This window comes from Anopheles darlingi, chromosome 3 (assembly GCF_943734745.1).
Source record: "Anopheles darlingi chromosome 3, idAnoDarlMG_H_01, whole genome shotgun sequence".
Taxonomy (NCBI): domain Eukaryota; kingdom Metazoa; phylum Arthropoda; class Insecta; order Diptera; family Culicidae; genus Anopheles; species Anopheles darlingi.
The window spans coordinates 12,682,210-12,704,822 of NC_064875.1; the positions used below are offsets into that span (position 1 = coordinate 12,682,210).

General features: G+C 49.3%; 1 protein-coding gene across 1 annotated transcript in view; it reads right to left on the bottom strand.

Annotated features, from left to right (window-relative positions):
• LOC125953888 (dendritic arbor reduction protein 1) overlaps positions 1-22,613 on the bottom strand; it is a 129,965-nt gene that overhangs the window by 80,882 nt on the left and 26,470 nt on the right. The window contains exon 2 of the mRNA XM_049683711.1: positions 7,424-7,459. Coding sequence (XP_049539668.1) covers positions 7,424-7,459 — 36 coding nt within the window. The remainder of the gene's footprint in view (positions 1-7,423; positions 7,460-22,613) is intronic.

The following is a 22,613-nucleotide window of genomic DNA, read 5'->3' on the forward strand; positions in this document are numbered from 1 at the left end:
CGATTGATAGATTGTAGCAGCACGCTCCTGGCCTTTCCCTTCGAGCCGCGGCCACGGAGGTCCCTTGCCACTTGATGCCACGTGTGACTGGGTGGCGTGGTCGTAGCCGGGGTGGTCGGATAGGAGCCCGTCAGTGTCCCCCGAAAACCGAAAACCGTCCAAGTGACTTAGGGGTTTTGATCTTGACTTTGTGGTTGTGCAATCCGTTAGCAGTCGGTCGGTTGGAGTTGGTCTAGAACGTCGATCGTATGAGCGGCTCCTAGTACAACATGAAAGTAGAGAGCCTTAAACCCACTTGGTCATGATCTGGTCACTCTGCTGTACTCGGCGGTCCACCAGAGGTCACACGAACCCCGGCCAGGGCGTCGACTATCACCGATTCACCTTCTTTTTTCGTCTAATGAAACCGGGACGGAAGGAGAAATGGCGATCGCCCGACTTGCATGCCAAGTTTTTTTTTCGTCAAAAAACGACTTCGCCCCTCTAATCTCCGGCACTCTGGTATGTTGTCCGGTCCTGGTGGTGGTGGTGGTGGTGACCTGCACTCCATCACTCTGCACTCGCCGGCACAACAGTGACAACAATTAAGCGACTGCGAGCGAGGGGACACCACCACCAGCGACGACGACGACATGCACGCAATACGATGCCGACATGGCCACAATTTAATTGAAAGGACACTAACCGCGGCTAACCCAGCTGGCCGGCCTCAGGGCCAGCCTTCCCTTTCCCCAGCGTTGAGGTGGCCAGGTGCTCTCGGAGACACGGAGCGGACAATTGTGTTTGGATTTACTTTTACTCCCAGGGTCCGGGGGTGCATGCCACAAGCGGGCGTTTTGAGGCATTTGAGGCAGGCCGCGCCCACCCGCGTGTGTACCTCGCCTGGTGGGGGAGTGCTGGTGGCGTGCACCGCATACCTCCGAGTGCCATTTCACCTTGATGTAGAAAGGGCCATGTGGCGTGGCGCGGGGGCCTAGGTCGACACGTGGCTAACGCACAGTTGAATTGAAATTCAATCCCTCTGCCTCTGCTGCTGCTGCTGCCACTGCTGCGGCCGCTGCGTAAGCCGTAAGCAGGAGGGGATTAAGGAGATTGGCAGGCACGAGACGACGGCTGTCGGTATTAGCGAATTTGTCAGCTGAATGGCAATGGCGGCAGTAGTTGCAGAAGATGATTAGGAATTGCCATTGCGCGGTCCCGGTGGAATTACACGTTGGTTCGTTAAAAGCACGTTGCTTCGTTGCTTTCGCTTTTTGGGCGAAAATGTTATTGGCATAGCTATCAGGTGTAAGCGTTAATTTGCAAATTTTTGTACAAAAGCGAATTTATCGGTCTTACTGTAACAGAACGACTGGCGCATTTATTTGTTTTGCGAATGAATTTTGCGACAAATGATATGATCATTCGACTTCTAGGTTCTCAAATACAAGAACTAGGCGCTTTCTCCAGTTGCAGTGCCGAACTTTAGTTCTGACTGTTCGTTCTTATATACGAGAGATTAAAAAAAAACTCTTATCAATGCAACACTGCGTGATAGAGTTTCATTAGCTAAGGTGACATTTCTTTTGAAAATCAAAATTGAAGTAAATTAAAATTTTATCAAATTTCTCTCCTGATGGGGATTTAATTTGAACCATTTAAACACCAATACACTATTCAGCAGTCTTTTAGACGGAACAATAGCGATTAATCCTCTGCTTCAATTTATCACGGAATTATTGAAATGCTATGTTAAATCAAATGATAAAAATGAATATTTTAAATCGAAAAATCCCTGTGTTATAATCCCTACATTTAATGGGAATTATGCTGCTGTAAGATGAACTTGAAGTGCTTCGAACGATCATATCAAAAAGGATATCGTGTTCGTTTGAAAACTAATCTGGCGAAAGATGTCGCTCGCCTTGTGTTTATGATCTTCTGCCTTTTACGATCAACAGTCATCACAACCCTTCAACTGCTCCTCACAGCTGGACTCACACAAAATCACACACACCCACTGCAAACAGGAACCTGTGGAGTGCGTCGAGAGGGCATCGAGGAATGCAATAAAACGATCGCAGCTGTCTTCTCACCTGCAGCAACAAGCATCAAAACATCGTCGCTGTCGTTGTGCTCTCTGCGTCTGCATTTGCCTGCGCCCCATGTGCACCAGCCGCGTCACTCGCCACAGCATGTCGTCACCGTGGCGTGGCGCACTCGACTTAACCCCATTTGATCCCGAGAAAATTGTCACACAGCTTGCCACAACCACCACGCCACAACCGCTTAACCCTCCTATTGTTTCTGTTGACCAGCATGTCAACCGCACCTCACCCACACACAGCCAGCGTAGCTGAAACATGGGGCCATCTGGGGTCACCTCGATGAAGAGGAGAGGAGCTCGAAACCCCCGCGGTGCCGGTGCTCTCTCTGTCTCTCTGCGTGAATGTTGGTTCTATTCCTGCTGCGCCCAGGGGCCCCCAGGCGGCCTGGGGCCCGGGGCCGGTGGTAGGATTTACATTCATTCGATGCACTCCCGCGCGCGAGGCCCCCCCCGTGGCACGCGGGAGGTTGCACCTTAATCGATCGAAGCAATTGTTGCGCCCGTTCGCCATTTTTCACCATTCGTTTCGCTTGGACAGAGCTTGGACCAGGCCTCGGCCAGACAGACCTGGTCGGTCAGACGATTTGCGTTTCGCGTTTATGCGGTCCAAGGAAGGTCTGTGTGCACGACGATCAACCCAGAAGGGGAGGGAAGGGTGGCTGACCCCGCGGCGACCAACAGATTGCTTTGTCACCCCCTCCGCGCGCGGTCAGTGAGGTCAGATCTGGTCACCCTTTCCTGGTGCAGTGCTCTACACCATCAGCAGGCGGCAGCAGCATCTGCATCAGCATTGAAGGTGACATCGGGAAGCGACGATAAGGGAAGCGAAAGCAAAAGAGGTGCCTGGTATGCACCCGCTGCGAGCGTGTTGATTGCTTGCATTATCGTCACCATCATCACCATCAGGACAAGGTGTTTGTGGGCATAATCGTGCAGCTAATGAAAGATCCTCTGCTGCTGCTGCTGCTGCTACTACTCCTCGGCTGCTACTACTACTAGACGGCGGGCAGTAGCGCGCGGTGGCAGGGCGTGAAATTGAATGTTTACATAAGCTCCAGCCACTTGCTTGTCGCTGTAACTATGGAACCAAGGGGAAGGTTCTCTCTCGTGTTTTCTCACCATCAGCAGTACTAGGCAGGTTACTCAGGGGGTCTGAACTCACATTCGGAGGTACCTGGGGAGATCCTTAAGATTGCCCCGAGCCGAGATTGGAAGTCGAAATTGGAAATCCTTTTTCAATCGGCATTCGGTAGCAGTATGACTAGCACACCAACGAGCACCACTTGTAATGAACTGTCATCGCAGGAGCAACTGTTGCAACCTGTCAGACACCTTGCGCACCTTGTGGCATTGCCCCCGTTTTGCGAAACGATTATTTCGAAATGTTATTCATAATCTACAAAACAAGGAAACAGTGGGACAAGTGGACAAAACGGTCGAGAGTGGTTGTGCTGTCCAATTCACAAAACACACCACCAAGACACAATACGCACAATAGACACATCTCGTGAGTACGCTGGTAATTTGGACCACCAAGGAGTCCAAGTAAAGACATTGGTTCGGAATAAGTAGATATGATAAGAGCGATTGTGGATGCGAAACAATCGCAAACTGTAGTGTAGAACACTGACGACAACGACGAGATCGACAATCAATAGTGGGGCCAATTACAGCTTCTCCAATTAATGTACCGGACAAAGCTCACGCTGTCGCTAGTACTTCTATTTCTGCTGCTACTCCTGCTGCTACTCCTGCTCCTGCTGGTCATGTCATGAAACACTCGAATGTTGAACATACCCTTCGGTGTGTCGAGCGACCGGTCGGTCAGTATCAATAGCTCCATTCTACTACCAATCGTGGAGTGCGCGTACAATCGTGTTAGTGAGTCCGCGCCGTGAATGGCGCCTCCCCGGGCCTCTTTAATTTGAATATTTGTAATCCGGATCGCCGACGGTGACCCCAAAGGTGTGCACCCCCGACCCCACGTCCGAAAGGGATGGAGCAAATGAATTTTGAATTCCTCTCCCCCTTTTAAACTGTCCATTACTTCGCGCAAAGGGAAGAAAGAGGAGGAGGAGGTGCATTATGTTGAGTTCCCTTCTCCCGGTAATGGGCCACTACCCGACTCTCCTTCTTGCTGTTGGCGCCCACGAACGAACGCAAATTCGAAGTGACAAACATGTTGTCGAGCCTCGATCCGGGGTCCCCGAGAGCCATGTTCCGTGTTCTTGGACAAGCGTTGTGTAGCGGAAGGGTGGTGGTGGTGGTGTTGGTGGTCTCGTTAGTGTTTCTCGCCCGGTGTCAGCCGAGTGCACCACATGCTGTTACCATCCTCGAATTACCGGCCGCGGCACTAGACTGGCAATGCAAAAAGGCGCTTCTCGGCGTTTGCCTCCCCCCGGGTCTGGTGATTGCTGAAGCCGGAACATTGTAACACCAGATCGTGCACATCGTGGACGACTTGTGTATTCAAGGGAAGGGCCTCGTGATGATGATGATGATGATGATGAGGTGTTTGGTCGTTGGGATCGTTGGGATCGTTGGCTTTGATTTTCCCAGGCCCAGGATTTTTTTCCGTGTGATTGGTACGATCTGGTGCGCGTTGCGTACCGCTCGTCTATGCATGTGTGTGTGTGTGTGCACAACGGCGGGCGTTTATAGCCATCCCCCTGGATCGTGCAAATCGGACGATTGATGGATTGCACCCTTCGCCGGATTGGAGAGAGATCTCGCTTTTACTGCTTTTAACCCCCACCACGTCACCCACTTTATGACTTAATTTCGCGTACACCCCTCGCTGCTGGAGGCCTGTACGATAACGGCAATTATCAAGTGAAGCCCTGCTTTATGGCAGCAAAATAGAGGCGTCTATTGAGTGCAATGAATGGGCAGAGGAGACTAGACTTTATGGTCCCTGGACTGGATGCGCGTCCCTTGAGACCTTTCGAAGAAAGCGTTTTTTGCAAATACAAATCAATGCCAAGTGGAGTGCGATCCTTTCGCAGAGTGTAGAGTTCCTGTCAAGTTCCATAAAAAAAACACACAAGACACGTTCTGCACCTGCACCGGTCAATGCGTCATCCAAACTGCGACTCCCATGGCCGTTGGTGACCTTCAACATGATGGTCAGGTGCGATTTCATAGCAAAATCATGTTCACCTCACCCCCCCTGAGGGCGGACGCGATTAAATTTTGCCGCTGCTACGTCCTCCTATTTGTGGCCGGGACGGGACGGGAGTCGCGTGGGTTGTCGGCGATCGTGTGCGATCGGTGCTGGGAGGTCAGCGGTGAGGTGAGCCCGCCGCGTGCACTGGTAGCGCCTCTAGCCGTTCACCAGTCCACTTACCGTGGAGCCGGACCGGACGAAACGGACAGCAAACCGTCGAATAGTCGCGGTTCATCGGGTTAAAGTTGATCCGCCTTCGGTTCGGAGGGCGGTCTGGAGGCCGCTAGCAAACAACAACAGCACTTGGGGGGACCAACACTTTAGGCAACGATCGTTATGCCGGCGGGGCCACGAAGGTAATAACACTTATGCTGCTACGATGATTATGACGACGACGACGATGACGCAGGGTCAACGATTTTGGAGGCCGCGGGGGAGGGGTTAAGCCCCCTTGACAATGTTTCCGGCCCAATCAGCCATTGTTATGCCGCGAGATTGTTATTAGTACAACAGAGGGGTTTAACATGCAGAGCATACTGCATTGAGCGCAATGTTGTCGTTTAAGTCTCTTATAGTTGCAGCCATTTGCTGAAAAGTAAATAATCCTTCAACTACATGGTTGCTCTAAAGCTGACTGTACAAGATGGCAACTTAACCGCTAAGAACTGCCAAAGGGAGGTTTCTATGAAGTTGCTATCGTTTATGAGCTACGTTAAGATGATATAAATTTATTTCATATCGATCTTTCACGTAATCAGATCGGATTGAAATTCGCTCGTAATCTGCTGTAAAAATCCTTATCAACAGTTTGTCCATACAAGCTTACTATAAACCACTTATACGAGCAAAACAAAATTCCAATAATCTCTCCCGATAGTATTATATTTGAGAAATGGCGTTAAACGATGAAAAGGATTTAAAATTTAGTGTTTAGTCTTCTTCATTTCGCTGCTACTGATCTCCGATTAATCTCTTTACGAATTAGACTGTACAGTTTGTGGATTTTTTTCGACAGTTGCAATAAATATTGGAAGGCGCAAAAAACTGACATTCTACAGCAAGCAATATTTCTATTGTATATCGGTTCTTAACACGCTAATATCACTCCAAGTCTACGAGACAAAGCGCAACAGCCACGGTAAGACGCCTTCAGTGCCGGGTTTTACCGAGGTTCGTCACTTTTGCTCCCACCAAGTTGAAAACAAATTAGATTAGACCAATTATTAGGAACTAATATGCGGTGCGGACGAGCTCCGATGTGTCATACACAGGCAGAGACACCAGTCAACGCAAACACCGGGGTAACAAATTATCGATTTCCGGCGGCCTAGCCCACGGCTCAAGCGTCTCTTCCCTCAAGCGGCGACGAAGCGGCTTCGAATGCCCTTCCTACAGGTGTGGTGGTGTTGAAGGCGAAGGAACTTATCGTCGGCCAGAGGTCACGACAGAGCACACCACCGCGTACCCAAGTACGGCACCCGCCATGATGTGTCCCGCATTGTGCCCTGAAGGTTTTTGGCCGTCGACGTCGTGAGCGATTTCCGTGCGGCGTGCGTGGTCGCGGAAATTTATCGACGCGGCCGAACGTCGCCAGAGGCGGTCCTCTCGACAACCAAGCCCCTGACCTCGAACGTCCAGCGGACCCAAAAGCGAAATTCGATCGGTGCCCGTCTGGCCACCGTTCGATGGAAGCAAAGGATGGAAGGCAGGAAACGGCAGCGTCGGCGCCGTCCGCGAATTATGTCTTCAAAAATTGCGACGAGGGCAAGCGTGCGCGCGCGAAGGGCTGGTGCGTGAGATGACGGAATTGACGATAGACGACGCGGGGTTGCCACGAATTTTGGCGACGGCCGCGGTGGTGGCGTTATCGACGGAATTAGATCTCGTCGAACTTGGCGAACTTGTACAGCGGCGACGGCAACCAGCAGCACCACCACCAGCCGCAGCTGATGGTGTTGGACAACAACAAACGGTAGTATGTTTTCGTTGAGACGAATTTGCTCATAATTGAGCTGTTTTGTGTGTTTGTGTACCGGCACCAAATGTTGACGAATTATGATTAACGAACAAACGAACGAACGAACGAACGAACGGCACCACGGCACTGAATAGTTTGGTTTGGGTTCTTGGGGGTTTCTAGCCAGCAGCGTGGCTCGATAGGAAGTACTTACCTCTTTCGCAGACAGAGGGTCATTGCCAAGTCCATTCTGGAATGAGGAAGAAAGAGGAAAAAGCCCATCAATTAATGGTTTGAAGTGTAAGAAACTATAACGAAGTAATGAATGCACCATTTTGTTGATGTCTAGCGAAGTTACGATGTACAAGATTGATGGCTAGAAGTATTGCTTTCAATATGAAGAGAGCAAAAGTCAGGATAACGAATAAACGGTCACAGTACAATGCTGATGCTTTTAATACCTGCAATTCTTCTCTGCAATTCTTTATCTAGTTTTTGTGGATGTTTTTTATAACTTTAATATAGTTCTCTTGTATCGTTCTTACAACATCTTATTTAAAAACTTGGGATGAGCAAACTTATCGGATCAAACTCAACGTTATGAATGCTTTCAGTAATATATTATTGTATTACGAGAGATGCAGAATGTTTGCCGGAATCTTTTGACCTTTCCCCACCTGTATCTTCACTGTTTGCAGTTATTTGTCATTCAATACTTCAACGTTATCTTCCTGAAACCTCCTCTTTTATTATGTTTATCACTCTTTTGTCTCTTTTGAATATGCTAATGCAACTGATAAGAGGATTTTACGAGGATTCGCGTTGCATGCTTCTCTTTCTGATAAGTTTTAAGCGAATATTCGTCTAATGAACCACAAAATCTCGTTTATCGTTCACTATAACGCTCGGTTACGAACAGAGGCAATTCGGTAGCATGTCAGCATGCTTTGCATATTGCAAATAAGGACCTTTATCGGCTGAAAAACTTGTTCTACTTCCAACGAAAATGTTTCATTTTCCCGATCCAGTCGTTGTTGCCCAAAAACACCCCAAAACGATGTTGTCCATGCGAAATCTCGTGCCTTGCCCAACCGATGTGCCGTAAACGATATGCGCTACTCGAAATGAATCCCCACCAAAAAAAAAAAAGAAACAAAAAATTGCCCAAAAGGCAACATCGACATCGCCAGTCTTATCAGCCGGACGCGATCTGCGATCGTGAATCAAACTCACCAACAACCTTGCGGGTTGTTGCGCGCGCTGGCTCGCTCGCTCGCTCGCTCGCAATCTGGGTGGAAAATGAATTTTGGGACCTCCTTTTGGTGGGCCTTGGCTTGGCGCTTTGGTTTGGTGTATTTTAATCGATCACTCACCGACCCGATCGCGCCCGCGGTGATTATGCTATGGCGTTCCGGTGGATACCAACAGATAGAGAGACAGAAAGACATCGCGATCGCGGTGACAATAAACTATACATTTCGTTCGTTCGCATAAGATATCGGCGTAATTTATCTTTCCGGTTGCTAGGCGGCCGCGAGGTCGATCGAATCGATCGCGATCCGCTGGTTACACGGTCTTTGGTTTTTGCGCGAAACTCTAGGATCTAACGTCGCTCGCTAACTAGCGGCCATCGGTCAACGATTTGCAAACAGCTCGGCCAGGGAACGGCCAGTAGATCTCAAATTTTCCGCCATCGAGCAATCCGCGGGGTTTTTGCGCAACCAAAATCCTAACGGACCTCCTGGCCGCTCTGCTCCGCATTCTACTCGGTGCTCTGGTGGGGTTCATGGTTCATGCAAATTTATCGCGTATAAATATTCAAAATCAAAGAATCAATTAATTGGCTCCCAACGAGCTCGTAGCTCGGGCATCTTGGGGCATTCGTTACCAGCATCGGCATCGGCATGCGCGATCGCCCGCGATCCGCAATTGGATTTTAATTTGATTGAATAGCAAAAGCCACCGAGGGACGTCGGGTTGAAAGGAGAGGTTCTTGAGGTGCGTGCTTGTGTGTGCGTCACAGAGCGTCATCGTTGGACGCAACATCGAAGCGAAAGGACCTTCAATGACCAAAGCGCGTGACGTGACGATCCTAGATAGAGTCGCGATAATGATAGCAATTTGCGTGCGCCCCGTCCGTGCCCTTGATGGCCTTGAACTCCCGCGGGCCCATCCGAAATTCAATCCGGTGGCCAATAATGATGGGCCCTCTCTGGCTGACTGGCTGGACGGTGCTGGCCAAACCGCCAATTACCCGCGAACGTCGGAAGCGCCGCACAGCCACCGGGCTTTTGAAGCGCGTCCTGTGTCTGTATCATACAATGGGTCCAAAAAAAAATGCTGATTTCGAATGCTGCTCCTTCGTCTTCTTCTTCTCCTCCTTCTCATTTATGGTTTCTCGCGCCGCCAACCGATCGTCACTCGATAAATCCGAGGGATCTCACGGATATCACGCGGTGCGGTTCTCGCTCGATCGCTTCCTGGTCCAGGTCCTCTGGTCTGCTCCAGTCAGTATATTTTTGCGACGATGATAAATCGTGTGGCGTGGGCTAATGTCTTTATTACCACAACTCCCAGACGATCACCAGACGGTGGTGGTGGTGGCGGCAGCAGCGAGGGAGACGCCGACAAGATTTGGTGCAAAATCGAAGTGCGAAGCAACGAGCGACTGATCTGACGTCATCGCGACGTGTTTTTGGGGTGGCGCGCGCGTCTGACTCAGAGCATAATGAACATCATGCTTTTGTCCCTGCTTACCCGCGTGCACACTCCCCGGACCCGGAATGATTGATGTTCGATCGATCGCCAGAAGGGGCGGTCCGAAATGCCGAAGACGAACGACTTGTGCGCCACCACAGGCGACGAGCGTCGCGCGCATCGTGTTCCGGGGGCCCATCACCAAGGCCACCAGCAAGAAGGCTTCGAAACCGATGCACAGCAGACCATCTGGCTGTCTCTTAGTGTGTCGGTGTGTGTGTGTGTGTGTCCGGGTTCCCTTGATCGAACAAATCCAGCCGATCGCCGACTCACAAACAAACTCGGGAATATGGAGCAAGGTCAGACGACGTGGCGGCGTGGCGGCGCTAGAACAATCTGCCATTCTCCGGAACTCCAATTCCTACGCCCCTAGATCCGAACCTAGAACCCTTTTTTTTTCAATGGATTGACATTGTTCCGGCTCGGCAGAGAATCGTGCCAACGGTCGTGGTCCGTCGAGGATGTTGTTGGATGACTGGCCAGAGTGTGTGTGTGTGTGTGTGTGTGTTTGCGGGGGGAGCTAACACAGTTTTATGTGCTGCTCACGATCACACGCCAAACGCCGTTGGTTTGATTTCGTAACGATTTGTCATTAAACGCTGACGTTTGCTCATTATGTCCCTCTTTCTGGGGGGGTCTCCATTTAGACACGAGGGGCAGTAGACGACAGACCATTCCATCCGAGCGGTGTGACCAGCGTCGTGTACGTTCTATGGACACGGATTTTTTTGACGGATTTCGTCGTCCATTTCCTCGTACCGTCAGCGTCACCGAGCAAAGGGGCTGACACTCCAAACGCACCAGTCACTCCGTACATTCCGTAGCGTAGTGGTTCCTCGAAGCCCTCACACGGAAACCGAAAAATACCTTTCCTTCGACCATAGGTCACGGTCTCTTATCATCGACGGTGCGGTATCGGCGGACAAATTGTCTCGGACTGTCGGACTGTCGGACGGAAACCCGCATAATTAAAGGAGGCAAAACGCGTGATCACCTTATCCGTGGAATTTTGGAGGTCACCTAGCTAGCTAGCCCCATACCATGGTGCACCACGTGTCTGGTGGCCCCCCCGGTTTCATATGACGCGGCGGCGGCGTTCATAAAACGTTCTCAGGACCGTCGTGGAGCTTTGATTAATTGAATGCGATGCAGATGCACTTTATGCGCGGTCAAGCCTCGTGAACGGCAACCCCGTCGGTAACCGGGCGCAGAACGCACCTTGCTTCTCGTTGGCTGATAAAAGGACGGACGCAAACCGTTTGCACAGTCGCGTCGGTCGCGGATTCGCAGACGCGCCTTCACAGAAACAAACAGGAGAACTCACACCACACTCACTCACTCCACTCGTCGTCGGTTCTTGGGGTGAGTTGAAGGTTTTTTTTGTGGTTGTTTTGAAAAGAACACATAAATTAACCTCCGGGAGTGTGCCGCCGAGTACCGAGAGCCGTCAATGCCGCTCGCTCGCGCAATTGCTGGTGCTGGAGATTAAGAAAAGCATAAGCCCCCGAGCGAAAACATTGCCCTAGCTACAGGATCCGTCGTACCGTCGGAAATAGGGCAAAACGGTTCTCCTCCTACTCCTGCTGCTCCTCCGCGTTTCGACAAAAAAAAGGCCAACCAAGTGACGCTTTTACGTTCACCGAAAGCATAGGAGAGCGTCGTACCGGCGGTTCGCAACAGACCGCGGCGACCGTAGCAGCACTTTATCATGTTTCGCGCATTAAAACCACATTAATCAACCGCTTAACAATATGTCGCGTTTTTGGCGGACTGCCTTTGTTTGTGGTTGGTTTGTTGGTTGGTTTGTTGGTTTGCCGCCGCCGTCGCCGCTGCCGCCACCAGCACCAGCACCATAATTGCCTAATTAAAGCGGCGGCTGGAGAAGGCATAAGAAGGCTGTGGAGAGTGCCCCTTTGGGCTCTAGGGGTCCTGTTGGTGCTGCTGCTCCGTTGTGAGTTCATTTTGTGGGCGCTCTGTGAATGTAAGTTCACTTTATCCGCGTTTAACGCACCAACCCGTGGGCGATCGAGGGGTACGGGCCGTTTTTGGAGGGGGGCAGAGGATCACATTTCACAAAACTCCATCCCACTCTCTCCTTTTCCGCCTTCACTCAACCAATCGAAGTGGAAGGAAAAGTGGCATCACCGCTCACCGATGGTGTGCCATCATTATTCTTCGCATTAAGCATCACACACACATGTTTAGTGCTAATCACTTTACGTTGTAGTGTCCGAAAGGTGCTCGAAACCGTTAGTCAAAGTGCCATCACCACGCCACGCCACGTTGCACGCCGTGGGAAGCTGATTTCGAACGACGAATTCGGTTTCCGGATGCCGGAAATGAAGGGGAAAGAATTTCCCGCCCTCTCGGTGTGCTCCGGTGTTGTCAACGAATGGAAAAGTGAAAAATCGATCTCCGCTTGGACGTTGGTCAGCGTGCCACGGTTGGTGGTCTAACGATCGAGATAATTACAATGTATGCTCGTGGTGGTGGTGGTGCTGGTGGTCGGAGTGTGTTCGGTTGGTTCGCGCGACCTGCGCGGATAATGATTAAAAACAAATTAAGTAACACAGAAGTGTGTGGCGCTTGAACCGCGAACAACCATCACGAGCTTAATCGTGACGAGAAAGCAGAAAGGTGGAATGATGACATCCGCTGGTTCCGGTGACAGTTTCGTGCCCGAGCGTCCAGCTGGGCCAGCAGGAAATGCAAAGGTCAAGGCGTTCTGTGGAGGAGGGGGTTTGAATGAATGGTGTGAAAACCTTTGATGTGAGGTGTGTGAGGGGTATTATTAAAATCCGCACGCAATCGATCACGGTGGATGATGTGGTATCGACAACCATACGCTGCTTCGGTGATGATTAGGAGGTTGAAAAGGCGGATTGGCGTATGAATGATGGGGATATGAGGGATTTTCGCAATTCTTTTGACATTTTGCAGGTAGCAATCTTTGTTTTTGACAAATGTTTTTGTGATTTTTCAGACGCTTTAACACGTGTACCGAATTGTTTTAGCATTTTCTATTCTTTGTATTAATGCTATGATGTAAAAGGTTATGTAAGAGGCTCTTTAAAGGCAAGACATAGCTAACATAAAAATAACTTCATTGTGTACGTGTGTGTGCGTGCTGAATAATTGAATTTTAAAAAATTGTCTCAAGTACGATTCGAAATTGTAAACGTAACATAATTTTCTACACATTAAACAAAGGAAATTGAACTCTCAATAGTAGTTCTTATCAGTTTAGGTATACAAATAGTGTACGACAAACCAAAATTGATAACACAAAAGACGATTTGGTTAAGGAACAATTTTTACCCCTAATTTTTAAAATTATTCCAATATTTGAATGTAAATGGAAGAATATTGATGGCATTTAAGTTCCAGATATAATTTTCCACAAGTGGGCGTTTTTTAAGCATTTCTTTTTGCGCCCATAATGTGATGGTTTGTGACGTGCAAAATGGTTGCTTCTGCTGTGACAAAAAGCCACAAATCCTGCGTTACGTAAATTGTAATTGATTGTCGAATGATTTGAACGCCAAAATCTACGTTAGAAAAAGCAGATAATGCAAAGGAAGTGTGAGAATCCAGCATGGTAAAATGAAATAAACCCCTAAAGCCTGCACTATTCCTTCAAGCGCACTTTTCTCGCCAAATAACAGTTGTTTGATACATTAACTAATCGATTCTGATCTTTATTGTCACAAAATATGTGTTTTGCAATATTTTGAAAGGAACAGGCAATGCCATAACAACAGATAAAGACTTTTCAAGTGTCTATTAGCTTAGAAAATTAAACTGACACCTATGCAATGCAAAGCATCGCAATAAGAACTTGCGTGCCACCGTTTTCGTCATTCCATCAGACACGTTTTTTGCTATCTGTGGTTGGACACACCTGCGGCTGCACCTCCGAACAGTAATTTGATTGACCGTAAAATCCTTGCATTTCAGAATGTCTCCCCAAAGCCAGTAAAAGACACTTGACGTGACGCTTTGGATCCTGATTTTGCAAAAAAAAAAGCGCACTGACACCTAGGATCGAATATGGCCTCGCACATTTTCAACATTGTTTCAGCTTTTTTTTTAACCTCCCGAAGGTCCCGTCCCTAACGAACACGTCGATCATCGTGCCTCTCCTCCGAGATTAGTCGTTAATTGCTCGTCCTCACCGGGCAGCAGCAGTGCACACGAGTGCTTTGGGGGGCTGGCCACACTACGCACGCATCAAGACACAAACCCGGTTAGTGGCCCCTCTAGCGGGTATGCGGGACTTTTTCTTTCCAACGTTTTATCACACAAAGACGCACGGCCCTCGGCCCAAACCGGCGCACCATAACCACCGATAGGGCACACCATTACGTGCATTACCATACGAGCGGCATGCCGGGCCGGGGGAAACCACTTTTTTGTCCTCGAACTCCGGGGGAGCCGCGATCGAGCCGCGGTGGCTGCTCCCTCGAGAGCATCGCATCGCGCGCGAGGTAACCAATTTGCAAATCACAAACATATTAGTCCCGGAGCCCCAAATCCAGTCATGCGACCGCAACCGACTGCTGCTGCTGCTGCTGCCCGCAAATGGTGTAATGATATTCACGGCATTTTTCGCAATTGGCCAACCAACCAAGCGGCCAGCTAGCCAGCCAGCGGCACGGTGCGAAGCCACCGCTTTTGGTATTCGCGTCCATTTTGAGCTCGCTGCAGTGCTGCTGCTGCTGCTGCTGCTCGGCTGGTCGGTCGATTCCCGTGTTCGAACGCCTATCAGCACACATCGGGATGGTCGATTCGAGATGAGAATCACGTCGTTCCCCGGGCCCGGGTGGCAATGGAAAGGGAATGTTATGGGGAGCAACGAATCGGGGGGAAGGAGAGGAAAGCGGCAGCAATTTATTTTCACAAATCAGCCGACTCGTCCGTCCGTCCGTCCGTACGCACCACACCGGGGGGATTTGTAGCTGGGCATGGCGGAACAAACAGCATCCAACGACTTGAACGCAACGTCGTAAGCGACGAACGCATCGCGTTCGTACGTTTGTCCGTTTTGTCCGGATTTGGAATCACTGGCACCGGTACGAATGGTAGCAGGTTTGGTGCTGCTCGCACGGTGGGGTTTGACGACCGGCTGCAGAAGCTGGTCGACGAGATTTTTGCATACTCAGCGCTGGAAGGACCCTCTTTTGCGGAGGGCGCGCGGAAGGACATATATTTCATCCGCAGGGACATAAATTATACCCGGTAATATGTTTTATGGGTCGCGAATCGCGCGTTTCCTCACCACCAGACTCCTGCTCTTGCTGCCCGTTTTGTGCTCTCTCTCTCTCTCTCTCTCTTTGGCCGATTGGATTGATTATTGGATCAACGGTACACGGCGTGCTGTTGCTGCTGCTGCTGCTGCTGCCGATGGTGAACGGTAAACGCAAACGAACTTCTGGACGAATCGTCACCGGGAATCAATAATACCGGGACGAGACGTGGCCAGTGATCATGGACCGTAGCAGCAGCAGCAGCAGCATCACAATCAGGGAGTCGTAAAACAGGAACATTTTAATTTTTTCTAGTTTAACTGCTTGGTTGGCAAAGGATCCGGGAGCATCGGTTGATAGATACGGTCCCGGTCCCCCGTGCCCTGAACTCAACCGAACGCGGAATGCCGGAGATGCGACGATCGAGCGACCGAGCGAGATATGCAAACGAAAAGTCATCAAACTGCAGCGATCCATAAAATCACTCATCTTGACTGTAACTTATAATGCTTCCTGTTGCGCGTCCTCCACTGCCTCACTTGTGCTCCTCTTGGCCAAGCGCTGCGGGCCGAGGAAATCGAGAAGAACCACTCGATGTCGCTGGCCCATCCCCTCGTATCGCTCGCTCTTAATGGTGTGTTCGAGCATGGCGATGGCGATGGATTGATTTTTAAGTATCCGACCGTTTGCAAAGCTGCCATATTTGCATGAACGTGAAACGGAGGAGTGACCCGGCGCTGGGTCGGCCGACCACACCAGACCAGACGCTCGATTAGCTGTGGCCATTGGCGAACAAACATGCAAACAAGCTTGTTGCCGCCGCTGGACGTCGTGCAAGTAACGCGCCCAGTGCCTCGCCCATTAAATGCAAACCGGGCGGCTTTTCGCATAGCCTCCTCTGTGGCCAAAATGGTACGGCACCGGCACCGGCACCGAGGGCACAGCAGGTGGCGATCCAGCAACCGTCCAGCAGCAGCAGCAGCAGCAGCAGCAGCAACCGTTGGTATATCATTTGATGGAAGCACTGTGTTCTCTCCCTGGGTGAGAACCGGTGCTGGTAGATCGGTCATTACACATATTAAAAATGGAAACTAATGAGCACTCGTCGTTTATGGCCTGCTTTGATGAGGAAATTGATATGATGCATGTGAGGTGTTTCTTTTTTGTGCCGAAGACCATTTTGGAAAGTGTCTGTTCCACAGCCGAAAATGTTTATGAAGTTAAAAGAATCCCGGACGAACGACTGTCGACAAAGAACGCAGATTGTAATTTTGCATAGATGCAGAGATGATGTTTTCCAAAATTTTTGATCATTGGTAGGCCATGATTTTGTTTCACATCAAAATGTTTAAAAGGGATTAAAAATTCCGCTAAGCAATAACTCACAAAAAGAAACGTCATCGAAGTTAATTTGAAGAAAATTTTGCTTTTAAGCAATTCATTGACAAATTTCCTGGAATCAAATTGATGCTTGTTTGATATTTTTCTAATTCAAGTTGACGTTTCTTCAAACAAATTTAAAGCAAATAATTTTGTCAAAGCATTGGAGAATTGATGCCATGGTGTAAACTGTTCCGAAAAACACAAACCGTTCCCCATTTCGGGCCACCGAAAAGAACGCTTGATTTATCAGTTACTGAAATCGATTAAGTCTATCATCATCTCAACCATTTTTGAAATCAAATAAGCACTTTCAACTCGAAATTTTCAACCAAAATGGCAATGCTATACGATAATGCTACATACCGGCTGAGATTATTTGTTCAGGACAACTTTCAAATGTAGAAATTGACCAGATGCAGTTCTAATTATCACTAGCTCACCGTTTGAAAACTTTATTTGAAAGTACTTTGGAATAAACACCCGTCACGAAAATGTATCTTCTGTTCTCAAGGCTTGCTAATAAACTGGACTGAACAACTACGCTTCATAGCTACTTAGATTCGAAAACACGCAACGTAGCTACGGCGCATAACAACTATGGCATGGCCAAAGTGATTGTCATGTGCCAGTATTCTGAAATCCCTCGTTTAATCTTCACGAATAATAAATTTTTTTTTTGCATTTTCCTTGAAATATTCTTGTTTTCCATTTAACAAAAAAACTAAGAAAAATCATAAGGCCCAGCAATAACTTCAGAAGTCGACTCTTTAAGCAATCAACGTATGAAGTGAATAAGATCGATTGGATTTTCCATAAATGTGTCACCTAAGGTGGCTCCTACTAGCACCTTGACCTTTTGCAGTATTGCCGCCATTGCCGCATTCCAATCTCCCCCACACACACACACACACACACACACATGCAAAGAAGTTATTTACCTTCATTTCATTAACATCACCTCAAAAGCGATGGCCTAGACGTTACCCTCAGTAGCTTTACCGCTTTTTTCTCCCATTTTTGCTCTTGTTAATCATTATTAACACAATCATCAGCATATCAATAACACCGGACACCCGCGGTGCATTCACCGCCAGGGCATCGCGCGAACATCTGCGCACACTCTCCTCTGACACCGAGATTCGCGAGCGATCTTCGAATCCACAAATCCCAACCGGACGCCTTCGGAGACCACGGTTGCTCGAGCAGCAGTGAAGCAGTGCCCATATCGGGAAAGGTGTTCATGTTAGCACCACATTCATCAACTCCACTCCGATGGGTGGCCAGGGCGTGTATGGAAATCACGGCACAAAGCAGTGTGCGCGAGCGCGCGCCACACAAATTGACTCTAAAAGCCACGGGCCTTGCGCGCACCCGTCTTTCGACGATTAAACGACGAGGACGACGACGACGACGACGAGGTCCCAAGACTAACGGACGCTCCACACGTGACGGATTGTGGTTCGTCGATCGGCGACGCGATCGCTGCGTTCCGATCCGCCATTGATGGCTCTCGGTCTGGTGTTGACCCAGTATTGTGGATCGGTCGATCACAGTCCCCACTGTCCATAAATGACGACGACCTGAATGCTTGCCGTTGAGGGGGAACGATTCCAACATTAGCATTTGACCGGACCAAATTCAGAGGATTCATTCCCTTGCCCTGACAGATGTCTGGGCTTCCGTGGTGCGGGATGGAAATCCGAGCTGTCCTGGCCCGTCTGGACGTCGTTGGTTGGTTGGTTGGTTGGTCCGCGGTTTTACGATCGTCACCCTCGGCAGTACATGCGAGGTCTGCCCCTTTTACCGGGTGTCTTCTAACGATGGACGAGAAGCGCTCTCCAATTCATTAGAAGGAATACAGATTAGCAATGGCAGTTCCTCCGCTCCCCGTGCTCTGGTCACTCACGGTGGCACTGACGATGCGGTGACAATAATAAAATAAATACCCATCACAGTGACCCCCACAGTGTGGCGAGTCTGTACCGTTGCACCATGGAAGTAGATAAAAGCCTCGAGGGAAAAATGCAACTCCCGGTAATGCCTTCTGGGAGCCTGCGGGCCCCTCAATTGGAGCCCAGCGCATGTCCAGCGCGAAACGGAATGTTTTCTTGTTTTGCGTTTCGTTTCGTTTCGGTTCGGCATCACGAGCGAGGACATCACATCAGAGGGACGAGAAGGAGACGAGAACAGGAAGACGAAGCCACCGAGGGCGCAACCTTCCGGAGTAAATCACGAGTCACATCGCACTGTTTAAGGGGAGGGAGAGTACGATGCGGTGAGCGGAGGTAGAGTGTGCGACACACGCGAAGGATGGTCTGATTCCGCCGGCAGCCCCAAACCATTAAACGGTACCAGCAAAAACCGTTGTCAAGCAAACGGCCCTAGCAGCGTATCCCGCAGCAGAAGCATTTTCCTCCGTTCAACGTGTGATGCGCACCGCGGTGGCCATCGTTGACGGTTGCTGCTGTTGCTGTTGCTGCTGCGGAGGAACTTCCTGGTGCGCGATGATTTGTAGTTTATGAGCAGCAAGTCTGGTTCGCGCAAGTCTGGCGCATTGTATCGACATAATAGCCGAAGGGCGCGATGCAGCATTGAAGTCTTTCGTTTTTCACGATTGAAGGCTGGTCAATGTTTTGTGCTTTGGTGATTTTAGTGGTGAGTCCCCCCCTCGGGCCCGGGAGCGTCGCTTTGGGTATTGTTGCGGTTGGCAAATGTTCGCTTTAAAAAGTACAACGGTGCAGAAAATCAATATTAGTCCAGAGAGAGAGAGAGAGAAGGAAACATTTAAGGATAGGTGGATTGTGAGTTCGTTTGGATGGACAAATGCTACAAACTGATTGTCTCATCGTTTCGTTTATGCTAATATGCTGTTGAAAGCGATATTGATAGCGTATCTTTTTCAGTGTTTAACATTTAGATAAAATATAAACAATAAACATATTTATTTGAAAATGAAAGCGTCGAATTTTGTCAATGATCGCTTATATTTTCGAGAATGTTTTACTCTTATGTCTTCAACAGGAAGAATAGACAAGTGATTCAAGAGATCTCACATGGTATGATTTGAAACAAGTAGAATAAAATAATCCTTTAAAAAGATCCGCAATTGTTGCTAATATGAAAGGTGTATCGTGTACTATTCACGTCTGAAAACTGGTTAAAGTATGAATGAAAAACATAATTCGATAACAAGAAGAAATGCATCAGAAAGAAAGAAACAATCAGACCGAAGAAGAAAAAAGCAATAAGAAAGAGGACAACAGACATGATGAACTCATTTGGTAAACATGATATCTTTCAACCGCATATCGCTAAATTGATCGCAATATAAAGCCTACTAAGTGTCAGTGCTACCGGATGTCTAAAGGTCATTTTTGCGAGGAAAAAAATTGATTGAAATACGGTGCACTTAATCAAACGATATAAAAAAAAGAGGAGCATCCATTTCCTTTTCCACAAATTGGCCCAAAAATGGTTAAAAGACACTTCTTTCGATTCCCTAATCAGTTTTGTTTAATGACATAAATTCCCCCAACCAATTCCATCGAAATGAATCTACTAGGAAATCGTAGATTCGCAACGAAAATACCAAGAATGCTTGTCTCTCCCATTCGCGCTGCGTCGCTAATGTGTCGCTAATTTATTCGCAGAATCTTCGGCCCTCGCTTAAAGCTTTTCGCAGACCTCCTCTTCCTGATCATCAGGGATATAAGGAAGCGCCACGGAGTAAAACACGGAGGACATTTCGTTCCCACACGGCCACCTGAAAATCAGGAACCAAATCGCGAACGCGAACAATCCACCACCCTCCCCACCGGGTGCCAGGTGTCCTTTCGCCAGTGTGCCCGGTGAGCGCGGTACGTAATTTAATGTGATTTTAATAGCCGCGCTCAACCGTGCTCTCAGCCCACACTTTGTCTTTATCGTCTTCTTCTTCTCGTTTGTTTTTCGCCTTCGTCGCCATCATCATCGTCACCGTCGTTGTCGTTGTCGTTGCCGCAGCCGAAATGCAGATAAAATAATCATCAACAAACCGAACAAGATACATCATATTTCGCCATTCTTGGCCACTTTTACGAGCAAAGCGGACCGCACTGGACCTCCTTCAGACCGGTCCGTCCCGGTTGGTTGGTCGTATTAAATACGGTTTTTGATAAAATCTGCATCACGCCGCACGCCGTACGGTGCGCCACGATATTGCAGGTGTTTTGGGCAGGCTCGTAAGAGTGTTGTGCGTGGTTGGGCAATTTTGATTTCATCTTCTGCTTCTGCGGTTTTTTTATGTGCCTGTCTGTGTGTCTGGCTGTGTGTGTGTCGTTTTGTCGCCAACGCTCATTAGCTCGCTCGCCGTACGTGAAACAGTGAGCACAGAGACACAGATGATATGAGAAAAAAAAACTCCTCATCGCAAAAGGGATGGTGACCATTAGCGGCCGGCCAGGGACAAACACCTGGTACTGGCGACGGCGGCGGCGGCGTTCCGGCTGCCCCCACGCCACCCAAAAAAAAACCGCGCGTAAAAGTGAATCCATTTGGCACGGCCTGGTGGCGGCCTCGTCCTTCCGTTCCAGCGAAAACCGTCGAGCGCGTAATTAAGATGTGATAAAGCAAATGTTCTGTCTTACGGTCGCCGCCGACCGTACAAAACACACGCTCACGTTTTCTCGTGCTGGTGGTGATGGTGCGTGAGTGGTGCATTGGAACGGTCTAGGAGCTGGTAGTGGCCAGTAAGCGCGCTCACAGTGTTTTGCGTTTGATCAAGATCCCGGCGCACGGCCGAGGCTCGGCACGATCGGCACGATTCGCACAAATTATGCTATAAATATTGCGCAAATCATACGATCTGGCAATCAATTAACATGCACGCTCATTAGTAGAGTGAGAGAGACCCCCCCCGGGGGGTGCTTGCAATGTGTGAAACGGGCGCCAACCTCGAACAACCACATTTGCACGTTTTGCCAATCCCGGGCATTCGATCCCTCGCGTCAATCGGTTCACCATTCGGATGCCAGCGCGCGCGTGTGTGTGTGTGTGTGTGTGTGAGTGTGGTGCAAGTGCCTGAAACGGATCATCACCCAGTTTCCCACGCCAGGCAGCGAGCCAAATCAATAAATACTTGGCAAACCACCTAATTGATATCAATCTTGCTGGCGGTACCGATGATGTCCTGCCGGCCAGCGCCGGCCAGCGCAACCACAATAAGACTCGCTTGGCTCGTAAATTCTGATTAATTTCCAATTCAACCCGGAGGAAGCATAAATCAAACAAGTCGCTAATATCGATCTCCATCCGTCGCCAATCGATCGCCGCTCGCATCCTGGAAGTGTAATTAATTCTGCGGTCGCTCCTATCACGGTCTCCATTTTCCAAGAAGCGAGAGGGAGGGGGGATACCTCAAACACACACACACACACCCAGTGTCTTGGCAATGGAAAACTGTTCCATCGCGACGTTGTGTAGAGCAAAAAAACAAAAAAAAACAAATGTTTTTCTTTACCAACATAACTGCTACCGAAGGTAGAGCATAAAGAGCAGCGGCATACCCTCTGTGTGTGTGTGAAAGATAGACAGACAGAAAGAGATGGGGAGCACTCGCAGCGTTAGCGGCATGTTCCACGGAAAAGCGGAGACATAAATATGCTTCGATGATCGGTTGGATCGATCAGGTTGCACGCCGGACGAACAAACACACTTGGCCGGCTCGCCGACACCGATCGAGATTGATGCTGATAGGCGACCCTGCGGCGACCGGGAACAAGAAAATGCATTTCCCAACAAACGGTGCAACCGTGAGCGTACGGCGTGGAAATTTGCAGAAATCTCAGCTTCGCGATCGCGCACCAGTAACAGAACCACCGAAGCGAGAAAAACAAACGACAGAGAAAAAACACAGACACAACAAAAAACCTATACGATGATGATGATGCGGGCAACCGATTCTTGAGGCCCGGCTGCCTGCCAACCGCAGCGAGCAAACGTCAGCTTTATTTATGATCACGCGATGGCGCTCAATCGCCG